Source organism: Tachypleus tridentatus, chromosome 12, assembly GCF_004210375.1.
Source record: "Tachypleus tridentatus isolate NWPU-2018 chromosome 12, ASM421037v1, whole genome shotgun sequence".
Classification (NCBI taxonomy): Eukaryota; Metazoa; Arthropoda; class Merostomata; order Xiphosura; family Limulidae; genus Tachypleus; species Tachypleus tridentatus.
The window spans coordinates 112616598-112631771 of record NC_134836.1 but is presented as its reverse complement, the minus strand read 5'-3'; the positions used below and the strand labels follow the sequence as shown (position 1 = coordinate 112631771).

Below are 15174 nucleotides of genomic sequence, written 5' to 3'. Positions count from 1 at the left end.
GTCTTGCGGGTACAGGTAACAACCATAACTCCAAATATTGAACCACTTTGTGAATAAAAGCAAGTCCATCCGAGCTACTAATAAATAAATAAGTACACTGTACTTTTACTGATATAAATTTTGCAAACAAAAATTTTTGAAGAAGTATGTATAAGTAAAATTTTTTCTTTAAATATTGATATCTTTAATAAATTTATATTCTAAAAGCTTGAAGTAAACTTTATCTGGTGCTAGTGATCGATTGTTTCTATTTTTAATGTATTTTTTTTCTTTCTGATGTCAAGCTCTGTAGGTCTGAAAAGTTTGAGAACCTCTGTACTAGCACACTCTGCTACAAACGAGGCTTAGTATCACAGCTGTGTTTCAACGAACAAAAAACTTAGTTGTAATGCCAGCACAGTGATCTCGTACGAGGTCTCACTGGCAGATGCGTACAACAAACAGGGTACAATCAGTAGTGCAAGTAAAGTGTGTTTGTTTTCTTACAGCAAAGTCACGTCGAGCTATCTGCTGAGTTAGCCGAAGGGAATCGAATTCTTGATTTTAGCGTTGTAAATCCAGCGAGGACCGGAAGTAATGAGGTCCAGTACAGCCTACCGATCAGAACTTTAGTGCCGGTAAACTAGTTTCTCAAAATCTTGTTTTAACACTCCTACGAAAAGACGTTTCTAGTCCTGATTTCTCCAAGCCCGTTCCCCTGGCTGTGGTTTCGCTAGATAGTAGATAGGGACAGTGGGAATCTCGTTAATCCATTCATTAATGGATTTAACTGGCAATTTCATTTAAATACAAAATTATTAGCCTAATATTAATAACCTTTCAAGTTGCTCTGGGGCCTATTAGGCCCCACTTTTCGTAGGAGTGTTAAAGCAATATTGTTGGGCTTCGTGTTATATTGTTGTAAACTAACAATTTTGTGCGTCATTCTTAACGTCTAGTCACGTTGAACGCGTTCACGTGAAGTGTGTACTATTTTGTGAATCCATTACGACTTTTAAAAAAAGTGTTAAAACATGAATGAATATTTTATTTCTGTTAATTAAAATAGCTGTTACTATTAACATTTGTGTATTCAAACTTTCAAGCCTCTGTGCGTGTGTGTACGGATGAAAATGGATGACAGATACTATCGAAGTACCGCTAATAAATTTATTGCTATTACCACTGGGTATGAAATGTTATTACGACAATCTTTTCATTTTAAACACTTGTTATGCCTACAAATAAGTCCACCTCTGGTACAGAGGATGTCCCCCGCTAGTACAGCGGTATGTCTTCGGATTTACAACGCAAAATCAGGGTTTCGATTCCCGTCGGTGGGCTCAGCAGAGAGCCCGATGTGGCTTTGCTATAAGAAAATACAAATACACTGGTACAGCGGTAAATCTATGGATTTATAATGCTAAAATCAGGGGTTCGATTCCCCTCGGTGGACTCAGCAGATAGCCTGAAGTGGCTTTGTTATAAGTAAAACAAATAAACGAACCTACAAATAAAGTCGTAGTTTGGGTCAATGTCATTCTTAGTGAAGTTTAGCAGCATTCGTATATTATTACTACATATCTCAGGTTTTGTACTCGGGCTACGATTTTCCTCTTTATTTGTTTTTTTAATTTCGCGCAAAACTACTCGAGGGCTATTTGCGCTTTCTTCTCTGACCCTAAGTAATCGCTTTGCTAGAGGGCCCGACATGGCCATGTGGTTAAGGCACTCGACTCGTAATCTGAGGGTCGCGGGTTCGAATCCCCATCGCACTAAACATGCTCGCCCTTTCAGCATTATAGGGCGTTGTAATGAGACGGTCAATCCCACTATTTGTTGGCAAAAGAGTAGCCCAAGAGTTGGCGGTGGGTTGTGATGACTAGCTACCAACCCTCTATCCTTACTCTGTTAAATTAAGGACGGCTAGCGCAGATACCCCTCGAGCAGGTTTGCGCGAAATTTAAAACAAACCAAACAAGCTTTGCTAGAACACGATTCACTATAAAAAGTAATATAAAATAAACAGAATAATAATTTCCATAAATAAGAAACTGGAATCATAATATTTTGGATTCTAATGAAAAACACTTTCACCACCACTATAATTTCTTACGATAATTCTTCTCCAAATTGAAAAATGAAGACACTCACGCCTTGTCCAAAAACTCTTTAAGAGGATGGTTTTTCCGAACGATAATGTAGTAGCCGGAGGGAAGCATGACCTCTGTGCCGAGCTGAAGCTCACAGTTACCGTCCGTCAGGTAATGAAGGATTACGTTATCACCCAAAAACGCGTACGATTCGTACCGAAGAACGTGTGACACGCCCTCTTCTTCGTTTTCGGTCAGCGCTAGGTGAGGTTCGAATTTTTTCAGGCGCTGGTACAGCTCGGGCAAGTTATCCTGCAAGGATTGTTTAAAAACCTTAGAGATTTTTGACCACCTTTGTGAATTTACTGTCTAAATTATGCAGATATTTGAAAATATTCTTGAATAGCGGAATAAAGTAGGAATATCTAATTATAGAAAACAATCAGTTATGACAATGCATCGTTTTGTTTCCTTGTCAAAACAAAGGATGAAAATTGGTAATACTGAAAAATGATAAATGGAAGCTTCAACGTGCACAGCGTATTCCTTAGAGTTGGTTAGTCTGTTGTGTGTCTGTCTTGATGTTTACTATTGTCTGTCACTAATACTATTACTATTACTAGAAGGTATTACTTGAAGGTATTACTTGAAAGTATTACTAAAAGGTATTACTTGAAGGTATTACTAGAAGGTATTACTTGAAGGTATTACTAGAAGGTATTACTAGAAAGTGTTACTTGAAGGTATTACTAGAAGGTATTACTTGAAGGTATCACTAGAAGGTATTACTTCAAGGTATTACTAAAAGGTATTACTAGAAGGTATTACTTGAAGGTATTACTAGAAGATATTACTTGAAGGTATTACTAGAAGGTGTTACTTGAAGGTATTACTAGAAGGTATTACTTGAAGGTATTACTTGAAGGTATTACTAGAAGGTATTACTTGAAGGTATTACTAGTAGGTATTACTTGAAGTTATTATTAGAAGGGCACACTAGTTGGGTATTACTAGAAAGTATTACTAGTAGGCATTACCTGAAGGTATTACTAGAAGTCAATATTACTAGTAGGTGTCACCTGAAATTCATTACTAGAAGGTATTACTAGAAGGTACACCTTGAAGGTATTACTCAGAGGTATTACACCTGAAAGTATTACTAGAATGTATTACTTGAAGGTATTACAAGAAGGTATTACTAGAAGGTATTACTTGAAGGTATTACTAGAAGGTATTACTAGTAGGTATTACTAGAAGGTATTCTTTGAAGATATTACTAGAAATAGGTATTACTAGAAGGTGTTACTTGAAGGTATTACTAGAAGGTATTACTTGAAGGTATTACTAGAAGGTATTACTAGAAGGTATTACTAGTAGGTATAACTTGAAATAGTATTACTAGAAGGTATTACTAGTGCAGGTATTACTAGAAGGGTATTACTAGTAGGTACCACCTGAAGGTATCACTAGAAGGTATTACTAGAAGCAGGTATTACTAGAAGGTATTACTTGAAGGTATTACTAGAAGGGTATTACTTGAAGGTATTACTAGAAGATATTACTAGAAATAAGGTATTACTTGAAGGTATTACTAGAAATGGCACAGGAATTACTACAATTTGAAGGTATTACTAGAAGGTGCAAGTCATTACTTGAAGGTATTACTAAAGGTATTACTAGAAAAGTATCACTTGAACAAGTATTACTAGAAGGTATTACCTTGAATAAGTATTACTAGTAGGTATTACTAGAAGGTATTACTTGGAAGGTATTACTAGAAGGTGTCAACTTGAAGAGGTATTACTAGAAAGGTATTACTAGAGGTATTACTTGAGAATGGCATTACTAGAAGGTATTACTTGAAAGTATTACTAGAATGTATTACTTGAAGGTAGTTCACAAAGAGATAGGTATTACTAGAAGGTATTACTTGAAGGTATTACAGAGAAGGTATTACCAGAAGGTATTACTAGAAGGTATTTTGAAGATATTACTAGAAAGTATTACTAGAAGGTGTTACTTGAAATAAGTATTACTAGAAATAAGTACCACTTGGTAAGAAGGTATTACTAGAAGGTATTACTAGAAATAAGTATTACTAGAAGGTATTACTAAATAGGTATTACTAGAAAGGTATTACTAGAAGGTATTACTAGTGAATGAGTATTACTAGAAGGTATTACTAGAAAGTATTACTAGTAGGTATTACTAGAGGTAAGTATTACTTGAAATAAGTATTACTAGAAGGTATTACTTGAAGGTATTACTAGAAGATACTACTAGAAGGGTACCACTCAGAGGCCAGTACTTTACTTGAAGGTATTACTAGAAGGTATTACTTGAAGGTATTACTAGATAAGTATTACCTGAAGTAATTACTTGAAGGTATTACCTAAAGGTATTACTAGAAGGTATTACTTGAAGGTATTACTAGAAGGTATTACTTGAAGGTATTACTAGTAGGTATTACTAGAAGGTATTACTTGAAGGTATTACTAGAAGGTATTACTAGAAGGTATTACTAGAAGATATTACTAGAAGGTATTACTTGAAGGTATTACTAGAAGGTATTACTAGAAGGTATTACTTGAAGGTATTACTAGAAGGTATTACTTGAAGTAATTACTTGAAGGTATTACTAAAAGGTATTACTAGAAGGTATTACTTGAAGGTATTACTAGAAGGTATTACTTGAAGGTATTACTAGAAGATATTACTTGAAGGTATTATTTGTCAATCTTCACGTTTCTTCAAAATTAAAACTATCTTAAGTTTTGTTTTTAATTCTCAAGTGTCCCCTGGCCATCTTATATAGTTTTCTGTCAAATTTATTGTTTGTTTATTAATATTAGAATACTGTACTTCAGTAGTATAGCTATTTTTAATCTTGCAGTGTTATTTGTCAAATACGAAAATTACTTTTCTATAATAATTATCCAAGACTCCATAGATAACGTTATTAACGCTTTATCTGATTACCATATATGAATAAACAAAGTTACCAGTACATCTAATGATATATTTTGAGACGCTTACAATGATTCCTTCAGCTGACCTAATTACTACGAGAGTGTGTGTGCAAATCTGTAACTTATATGACATCCAAAGACTTTGAAGTCGCTGCTGAATAGAATGCAAAACCAAAAACACTACATTTTGACGTTATTTAGCGTTTCGTATACATTACGATGCAAATAAAGATTGTTTTGGAGAAGGGTATGTAACAACCCTTTCTAACGCAAAATATTCGTAAATTTGGATCATAAAAATGTATTCGGATCGAGAACTTCAATTCCTCTAGAAGTGTATTTATTTTGTACTTAGTTACATTGATAAATAAATTGTAACAATATGAGACACCAGGACCATCCACAAAGAGACTGGCAACAAGTCCTACCCAGCCGTGATAAGTAAAGTGTGGTATCTTATTACAGTTGAGAATACACGAACACAATGTTCAGTAGGTAAAGCCTTCCATGTATATCAGACAATAGTACAAGGATATTAAATAGGAATCTGTAATTTTGTAAGTTTATGATACCTCAATGTAACCCATGTGATATGTTCCTCGCCTCGTTCCGAATATATAGTCAGGAATGTCCAGAAGTTCTTCAACCGAGTTGATGCGAACAGGATACTCCTTCACTGTGAAGGATGACGTAAGAACTGCGGTGTAGCAAGCATAGAAAATGACACAAAGAATCCACCAAGTGATGAATATAATTCGACTGGGCATCTCATTAGGTGTTCCATCCGCACCTTTAAAAAAATTTTTTTATTTCAAACAACTTCTTAACCATACACTAGTTTCCGATTTACACTGAAAACGCAATCACTTCACTGTCGTCTTTATCTTACGTAGAACTATTTCATTATCCAATAAACGAAACGTTATCCATCGGATGAAATATAAAGATTCTCCCTCGACTTGAAACATTTTTGCATGCAAGACTATAAGTAATTTTAGCGAACTTGTTCAAAGCTATGAATATTTATTGAAACATTGCGTTTAATCTTGTAAGCCTCGCTGTACTCTTTGGGTTAGGATTCTAATGAGAAATTACTTTTTGATGCTCTACAGAAGTCAAACATTGAACCTGTGGGTTAACAAACGGGTATGTTGTTCTACGAACTAGATAATTTATTATACATTTTCTTTTCTGTTATTGTTTTCAAGTTAAGCACAAAGCAACACAATGGGCAATTTGTGCTTTGCGCACTAAGGGTATCGGATTCTAGCGTTATAAGCCGGCAGACATAACGTTGTGCCGCTGAGTGGGTCTTTTTTCTTTTTTTTTTTACAATTGGATATTTTTGATGGTTTTTTGTAGTCCATATTGTACTTTGATAACTAAAAACGTTCCTCAGTTTTGCTTGAGCCCGGCATGGCCAGGTGGTAAGGGTGCTCAATTCGTAATTTGAGGATCGCAGGTTCGAATTCCCGTCATACCAAACATGCTGGCCCTTTAAGCCGTGGGGACGTTATAAAGTAACAGTCAATCCAATTATTCGTTTGTGAAAGCGTATAGTTGTCAATAGGTGGTGATGACTACCTGCAGTCCATCTAGTCTTACACTGCTAAATCATGGACGGCTAACGCAGATAGTCTGCATGTAGTTTTGGGCGAAATTCAAAAACAAAACAAAAACAGTCATGCCTAGACTTCTTTCGAGTTTGTTTTTCTCCAGATTTCAAGTTTCAATGCAATTCTCTCACATGTCATTTAGTAATTCATTTAGCCAGCGCGTGAGGGCGCTTCTATCGACCCCACTTGGAGATCGTGTAAAATAGCGCTCTAATTCTAGGTTCGAGTACATTTCCAATATTGTTCGACGTACACTAGATGTTTGACTGTGATGTGGTCTGCCGCCCACATGTTCAAAGTGACAGGGAGGTCCGAAAAGAATAACCATTGTCAACAATAAATAAGATACTTCAGCTTTTCATAAGTCGAGATTCAAACAATCGGTATAACCCTGTACTCGTCGTTTAAGTAATAGATTCTTACTTACGCTCCAATGTATAAATATCTAACAGTCGAATATCTTCAGTAGCCCTGCCTCCTGGCGTTATTCTTTCGAAATCGGCAGGGAACTTATTTTTCTAAATACTTATTTCATTTCGTCTTCGGTAAGACAAAATTATATTGAATTTTAATTATTAAGAAATTAGGAAGGAATACGTTTCATACAGTTCACTGAATCGATAAAAAAAAGTAAAAGGTTCTCATCAGCTTTTATTTTTAATCATGAAGATGGATGTTAGTACACGTGCTTAGGCTTTGCTCTGGGAAACGTTATAAAAGAACGAATTCAATTATTAATTGCTCAGAAGAATTGTTCCACTCACAAGATAATGTGATTACAAGATAATGTGGATACTAGTTTATCTTCGCTGATGCAAACGAATTTTTATTCGTTTTTATTAACTTTTCTTGGATATTTTTCTTCTCCTTCAGAACATTTATTTACTTCTACGCATATATTTTTTCATTTTCAATACAAAAACGTCAGAACTCCATTTTATTTAGGCATCCAGAGGTTCAGCTTGAAGGCTTATAATGCTAGAATTCGAGATTCTATCTCTGTGGAAAATAAACTGCAGGTAGCCTATTATGTAGCCTGTTTGTTTTCGCATAATTCCTTTTCTAACAAACCTAATTACCAAAATCCATTAAACTAAAGCATTATTTGACACATTTCTCCGTGTGTGCGTGTATTCGCTTAATACTGATAAATTACTTTGATATGTACCTTAGGGCCCCCAATGGAGTGCTGTGGGAATTTTCAAATTGTATCTGTCAACTGGTGTATACCCTGGATGCCTCCTGTGTCTTTCCCTGCATTGAACGAATACGTCAACCAGTGATTAATATTAGACAGTATCAAAAGTCTAATGGAACACACGCATACACAGTTCTAGTGCTTATTTAATAATATACCTAATACATTCTAGTGCGAATAATTAATTTTTAGGACAGATGAGATATTGTGTAACTTTGTGTCTGACAACAGAAACGTTTTACAAAGTAAGGTGCCTGACATGGACTGGTGGTTAGGGTCCCTATTTGCACCTTGTGGTTAGGTGGCTCTAATCCCAACACCGACCATGCTCGCTTTTCCAACCGTTGGGGCATTATACTCGTTGATAAAAAATAAAACCAGAGATGACGATAGCTGATGTTAACAAATTACCTTCCCTCTAGTCTGTAATGTCAAAATTAAGGACGGCTAGAGCAGATGGCCTTCAAATTAACCTGCACGAAATTCGAATAAACAAAGAACTCGCAAAAGAAACAAGAAAAAACAAAACAGGTACCCTAAGGTACCCTATCATATAAACCCTACTTACCCCATTGCTATTTTTGTTTTCTCATTTTTACCCTGTTCTCAACGGTATGTTTGTGGGATAAAAACACTGAAGTCCGGATCTCGATTCCCGTGGTGGGCATAGCTCAGGTAATGCGAGTTTGTGCTTGACAACAAACAAACATTTTGTCCAACCATTGCATAGTTATCAATCAGTATGTTTGTTAATCAGTCAAAGTCTTCTAAGATCGATTACTTTCGGTTGTCACTTACAATCATGTGGGTGAGAAAATTTACGAAATGAAGCCTAGACACTAAGGCCTCCCAGCGGTAATTTATGAAAGCTTCCAACGCTTAAAAAAAAACAAAAAACAGCTTCGATATACGTGATGGCCCGGCATGGCCAGATGGGTTAAGGCGTAATCTGAGGGTCACGAGTTCGAATCCCGGTCGCACCAAACATACTCGTCCTTTCAGCCTTGGAGGCGTTATCATGTTACGTTCAATCCCACTATTCGTTGGCAATAGAGTAGCCAAAGAGTTGGCGGTGGGTGGTGATGACTAGCTGCTTTCCCTCTAGTCTTACACTGCTAAATTAGGGACGGCGAGTGCAGATAGCCCTCGAGTAGCTTTGTGCGAAATTCAAAAAATAAACCAAAACAAACGATACATGTGATGAGCACAGCACAAATAGCCCATTGTGTAGCTTTGCTCTTAACAACAGACAAACAAAACAACTGGTGAGAAACACTCGCGAAATTAATATAGGTTTGTTAACGAATACGAAAACAAAGTTTCTGGTACCATTGGCTAGTCTGATGACAAGAAACCTATTGTTCTAGGTATTCAGATAAGGTCACGTTTTATGACCGTTCTTTATTTAATTGTGGCTTGAGCAACAAAATGAAAATACCGTTTATCAACTATATTTAAAACACACTATGCAACATGAATAGTGTTTACCTTGTTGCAGTAAAGCACCGTATATAAATAACACAGAGTCTAGAGGTGACTTGTTATATTCCTCTTCTGCTTCGTTATGGTGCTTATGAAGATATACGCGATTGGTCAGAAAAGTTAAGGTCCCAGTAATTACCATGGTGACCATCAAACATAGCCAAACTTTCCAGTTAAACGTGCTAACATATGAAGAAACGTTGTCGACGTTCCTCTTGTTTCTTAACGTAAGAATACTGAGCCCGCCATACTCGATGTTTGGGGTCAAAAAATCAACAACCGTGGCACGTTGTTTGGTTGGATTGAAGCTTCCAAGGCCAATGTCCGATGTCTAAAGATGGGGATAAAAAAGAGGGGGAAATCTAAGATAGCCAAAAATCCAATTTTTAAAGTTTCTTTGTTCACTAGGTCGCTTAATAAAAGACTGTATGCAGCTATAAATTTGTATCAAGTAAATGACCAGTGGATGAAAAATGTTACATTTATACAACATATAAACTAATTAGTAGATTAATGACAATAATATGATACCATAAGAATCTGTAAAGAATTTCTCAGAGCTGCAAAAATGCGCAAGGACATGTGTTAAAAAACTGGCAAACAAAAGGGAGCCTTACATTGTATGTGTTTAGCAGCAAATAATTTCTCCTTTCAATATCCACTAGGTAACTTATCTTTATATTTGTGTTAGAATATCGAATTATAACTACAACCAGGTAAGTTATATGATGATAACCGTATGTTGGTTACCTACTAATTTGTGTATTCAAATATCTTTGTCTAGGTACATGAATTAATAAAGTTTTGTACTTGCGGAAAAGCGTTAGGTTATCTGTAGGTTTTTAATACACTGCCTAACCGAAACGGTTTTGAATCGGGTGTGTGTGAAACAAACTTCGTGTTTGTTTGTTTTTATTGATTTTTTATAGCTTACACGACACTAAATTGACTTCAGGCGTGTTTAGGAATTTCAACACAGTACTTAGTACATTAATAATTTCTGTTGGCATATACTTCTAATTCAAGCATCGTATTTTCCTTGCAATATAACATTTCTAATAATATATAAGTTAACACACACCCTTAAACTGAGTCAAGATTGTACACGTGCTGTAACTCCAAAGTTTCGCTTTTGTCGACAAGATGATGGGTTTTTTCCAACATTCCTCAACATAATTATTTCTTACTTTGTCTCCAGGCCCAACATGGCCAGGCACTCCACTCGTAATCCGAGGGTCGCGGGTTCGAATCCTCGTCACACCAAACACGCTCTTCTTTTCAGCCGTGGGGGCATTAATGTAACGATCAATCCCACTATTCGTTGGTAAAAGAGTAGCCCAAGAGTGTGTGGCGGTGGGTGGTGATGACTAGCTGCCTTCCCTCTGGTCTTACACTGCTAAATTAGGGACGGCTGGCGCAAATAGTCCTTGTGTAGCTTTGTGCGAAATTCAAAACAGACCTTTGTCTCACATTACGAAAGTTTTACTAAAAATAAACTTTTACTTACGCGAATATATATATAAATCTCTTTCTTCGATACATTTATCCATTTTCATAAGAACCATCGTTGTTTTATGGTTCACTCAGTGGTGAAATGTTTTCACCAGTGTACTCACCCCATGACTTAGCTCCCCGATTATGCCATCCCAGGTCCTGGTTTCTGGGTGATAGAGTCCAAACGAAGCATCGGTAATGTTTTTAAGTGTATACCTGTAAAACGTTAAAATCACTTTAAATGAATTTCAAGCTGTGTAAAGAAATGACTTTTAATGTTACAAAGGCGTTGAAAACACGACGCGAACACCTACAACAATCTACATAATTTACCAGTTCAAGGTGGCGATTGGTGATAGAGTGGTGTATACCAGTTAGAACTGATGAAACTGGTGTGAAGTTACATATCTGATTCACCGATTCGAAATTCAGATTATGATTTTAAATAGTGTATACCAGGTAGAACTGATGAAACTGGTGTGAAGTTACATATCTGATTCACCGATTCGAAATTCAGATTATGATTTTAAATAGTGTATACCAGGTAGAACTGATGAAACTGGTGTGAAGTTACATATCTGATTCACCGATTCGAAATTCAGATTATGATTCTAAATAGTGTATACCAGTTAGAACTGATGAAACTGGTGTGAAGTTACATATCTGATTCACCGATTCGAAATTCAGATTATGATTTTAAATAGTGTATACCAGGTAGAACTGATGATACTGGTGTGAAGTTACATATCTGATTCACCGATTCGAAATTCAGATTATGATTTTAAATAGTGTATACCAGGTAGAACTCATGAAACTGGTGTGAAGTTAGATATCTGATTCACCGATTCGAAATTCAGATTATGATTTTAAATAGTGTATACCAGGTAGAACTGATGATACTGGTGTGAAGTTACATATCTGATTCACCGATTCGAAATTCAGATTATGATTTTAAATAGTGTATACCAGGTAGAACTGATGACACTGGTGTGAAGTTACATATCTGATTCACCGATTCGAAATTCAGATTATGATTTTAAATAGTGTATACCAGGTAGAACTGATGAAACTGGTGTGAAGTTACATATCTGATTCACCGATTCGAAATTCAGATTATGATTTTAAATAGTGTATACCAGGTAGAATTGATGATACTGGTGTGAAGTTACATACCTGATTCACCGATTCGAAATTCAGATTATGATTTTAAATAGTGTATACCAGGTAGAACTGATGAAACTGGTGTGAAGTTACATATCTGATTCACCGATTCGAAATTCAGATTATGATTTTAAATAGTGTATACCAGGTAGAACTGATGAAACTGGTGTGAAGCTACATATCTGATTCATTGATTCGAAATTCAGATTATGATTTTAAATAGTGTATACCAGGTAGAACTGATGATACTGGTGTGAAGCTACATATCTGATTCACCGATTCGAAATTCAGATTATGATTTTAAATAGTGTATACCAGGTAGAACTGATGATACTGGTGTGAAGTTACATATCTGATTCACCGATTCGAAATTCAGATTATGATTTTAAATAGTGTATACCAGGTAGAACTGATGAAACTGGTCTGAAGTTACATATCTGATTCACCGATTCGAAATTCAGATTATGATTTTAAATAGTGTATACCAGGTAGAACTGATGATACTGGTGTGAAGGTTTATGTTTCTAGAAATTATTTTAGGTTTAGCTACACGTTCGTTTAATTATATTACAAATGTGCATACGTCATAGGAAATACACCTCACGTCACTTCTTGTCACATGTGGATCATATACTCTCCAACTCGCTACTCTCATTAGTTTATGCGTTTGATCGTTATGCAGAATAGCTTTACTCTTGTAACATGTAATCCACTCAACACATAAGATACTTTCATAGTTGGTTCACCTAAAATCCAGCTTCTTTGAGAGTGTTTCGATTATTTCAACAAGGTAACCAGAAAACACGAGCTTCCCGAGGTCGTCCTTATCCACAAAAACATATGGAGGAGACTAGAAAAAATTAATAAAACCTTCATGAAAGTCCTCTAACAAATTCATTATACAGTCTATATTAAATAACCAACAGAATGATGACTTATACCAAAAACATATAGAAGTTCAATATAAAAATGCGCGCCAACAGCTAGTGATATCTGTATAATCAGAGTTTCTTTTTATGTAACACAAATCGGCGACTTTAATACTCAATGGAAAATAAACCAGCGATATCCAGTGAAACATAACCAATCGTATAAGTATCTATGTTATACTAAATATAACACAGTTAACAAAGTACTGAGGAAACGGTTTCCTCTGAAGCGCCATGTTAATTATGTTGTATTTCATAGTGCGCCGTCCTGTGGTCTTAGCAGGAAACGCTTCAAAACCATTATAATGTCTCCCCATACTTCACAGTAGGTATTATGATGTCTCCCCCATACTTCACAGTAGGTATTATAATGTCTCCCCCATACTTCACAGTAGGTATTATGATGTCTCCCCCATACTTCACAGTAGGTATTATAATGTCTCCCCCATACTTCACAGTAGGTATTATGATGTCTCCCCCATACTTCACAGTAGGTATTATGATGTCTCCCCCATACTTCACAGTAGGTATTATGATGTCTCCCCCATACTTCACAGTAGGTATTATGATGTCTCCCCCATACTTCACAGTAGGTATTATAATGCCTCCCCCATACTTCACAGTAGGTATTATGATGTCTCCCCCATACTTCACAGTAAGTATTATAATGTCTCCCCATACTTCACAGTAGGTATTATAATGTCTCCCCATTCTTCACAGTAGGTATTATGATGTCTCCCACATACTTCACAGTAGGTATTATAATGTCTCCCCCATACTTCACAGTAGGTATTATGATATCTCCCCCATACTTCACAGTAGGTATTATGATGTCTCCCCCATACTTCACAGTAGGTATTATAATGTCTCCCCCATACTTCACAGTAGGTATTATGATGTCTCCCCCATACTTCACAGTAGGTATTATAATGTCTCCCCCATACTTCACAGTAGGTATTATAATGCCTCCTCCATACTTCACAGTAGGTATTATGATGTCTCCCCCATACTTCATAGTAGGTATTATGATGTCTCCCCCATAGTTCACAGTAGGTATTATGATGTCTCCACCATACTTCACAGTAGGTATTATGATGTCTCCCCCATACTTCACAGTAGGTATTATGATGTCTCCCCATACTTCACAGTAGGTATTATGATGTCTCCCCCATACTTCACAGTAGGTATTATAATGTCTCCCCCATACTTACAGTAGGTATTATAATGTCTCCCCATACTTCACAGTAGGTATTATGATGTCTTCCCCATACTTCACAGTAGGTATTATGATGTCTCCCTTATACTTCACAGTAGGTATTATAATGTCTCCCCCATACTTCACAGTAAGTATTATGATGTCTCCCCCATACTTCACAGTAGGTATTATGATGTCTCCCCCATACTTCACAGTAGGTATTATAATGCCTCCCCATACTTCACAGTAGGTATCATGATCTCTCCCCCATACTTACAGTAGGTATTATAATGCCTCCCCATACTTCATAGTAGGTATTATGATCTCTCCCCCATACTTACAGTAGGTATTATAATGTCTCCCCATACTTCATAGTAGGTATTATAAAGCCTCCCCATACTTCACAGTAGGTATTATAATGTCTCCCCCATACTTCACAGTAGGTATTATGATGCCTCCCCCATACTTCACAGTAGTTATTATAATGTCTCCCCCATACTTCACAGTAGGTATTATGTATTAAGGTAAATATATTTCACATTTCTTCCGCCGGATGTTCAACACTTACACTTTGAATCAAATATTCTAAACTTGGATTAATCCGTCCATAACACTCTTTTCTAATCATCAACAGTCCAGTTTTTGTACTTTGTAACAAATATTAGTTTACTGACAATATTTGGAGACCGGAGTAAAGTTTTTAACTGCTACATGATCAGTTTTTCCATTCTCATTGAGTCTTATTGATACTGTAGGTTTGGACACTTTTCTGTCATCTGGTGCATGGTTGTTTATCTCATGCTTGAGATCAGTGACAGTCTTCCTTCTGTTCTGATAATGACATAAACAAAGATACTTAACATCAGTACCACTCAGTTTGGATGTTCTGTCTCTTACTTTCATATTTTCAGATTCACGTGTCTCAGTCTCACGATCTATTGTCGACTTGACAATGTTTGGAGAGCATTTCAAGTCTGTAGCAATTTGATGGAGAGTCCAACTAACATCACATAAAGATTCTATACGAACTCTCTGCTCTACTGACAATTCTGTATGCT

The 15174-nt window shown here is 36.1% G+C and overlaps 1 protein-coding gene across 1 annotated transcript in view; it reads right to left on the bottom strand.

Annotated features, from left to right (window-relative positions):
- LOC143235728 (uncharacterized) overlaps positions 1 to 15174 on the bottom strand; it is a 66737-nt gene that overhangs the window by 3965 nt on the left and 47598 nt on the right. The window contains exons 10-14 of the mRNA XM_076473936.1: positions 12739 to 12842; positions 10954 to 11047; positions 9344 to 9668; positions 5614 to 5831; positions 2134 to 2384 (exon numbers count right to left, since the gene is read on the bottom strand). Of these exons, the coding sequence (XP_076330051.1) occupies positions 2134 to 2384; positions 5614 to 5831; positions 9344 to 9668; positions 10954 to 11047; positions 12739 to 12842 (992 nt within the window). The remainder of the gene's footprint in view (positions 1 to 2133; positions 2385 to 5613; positions 5832 to 9343; positions 9669 to 10953; positions 11048 to 12738; positions 12843 to 15174) is intronic.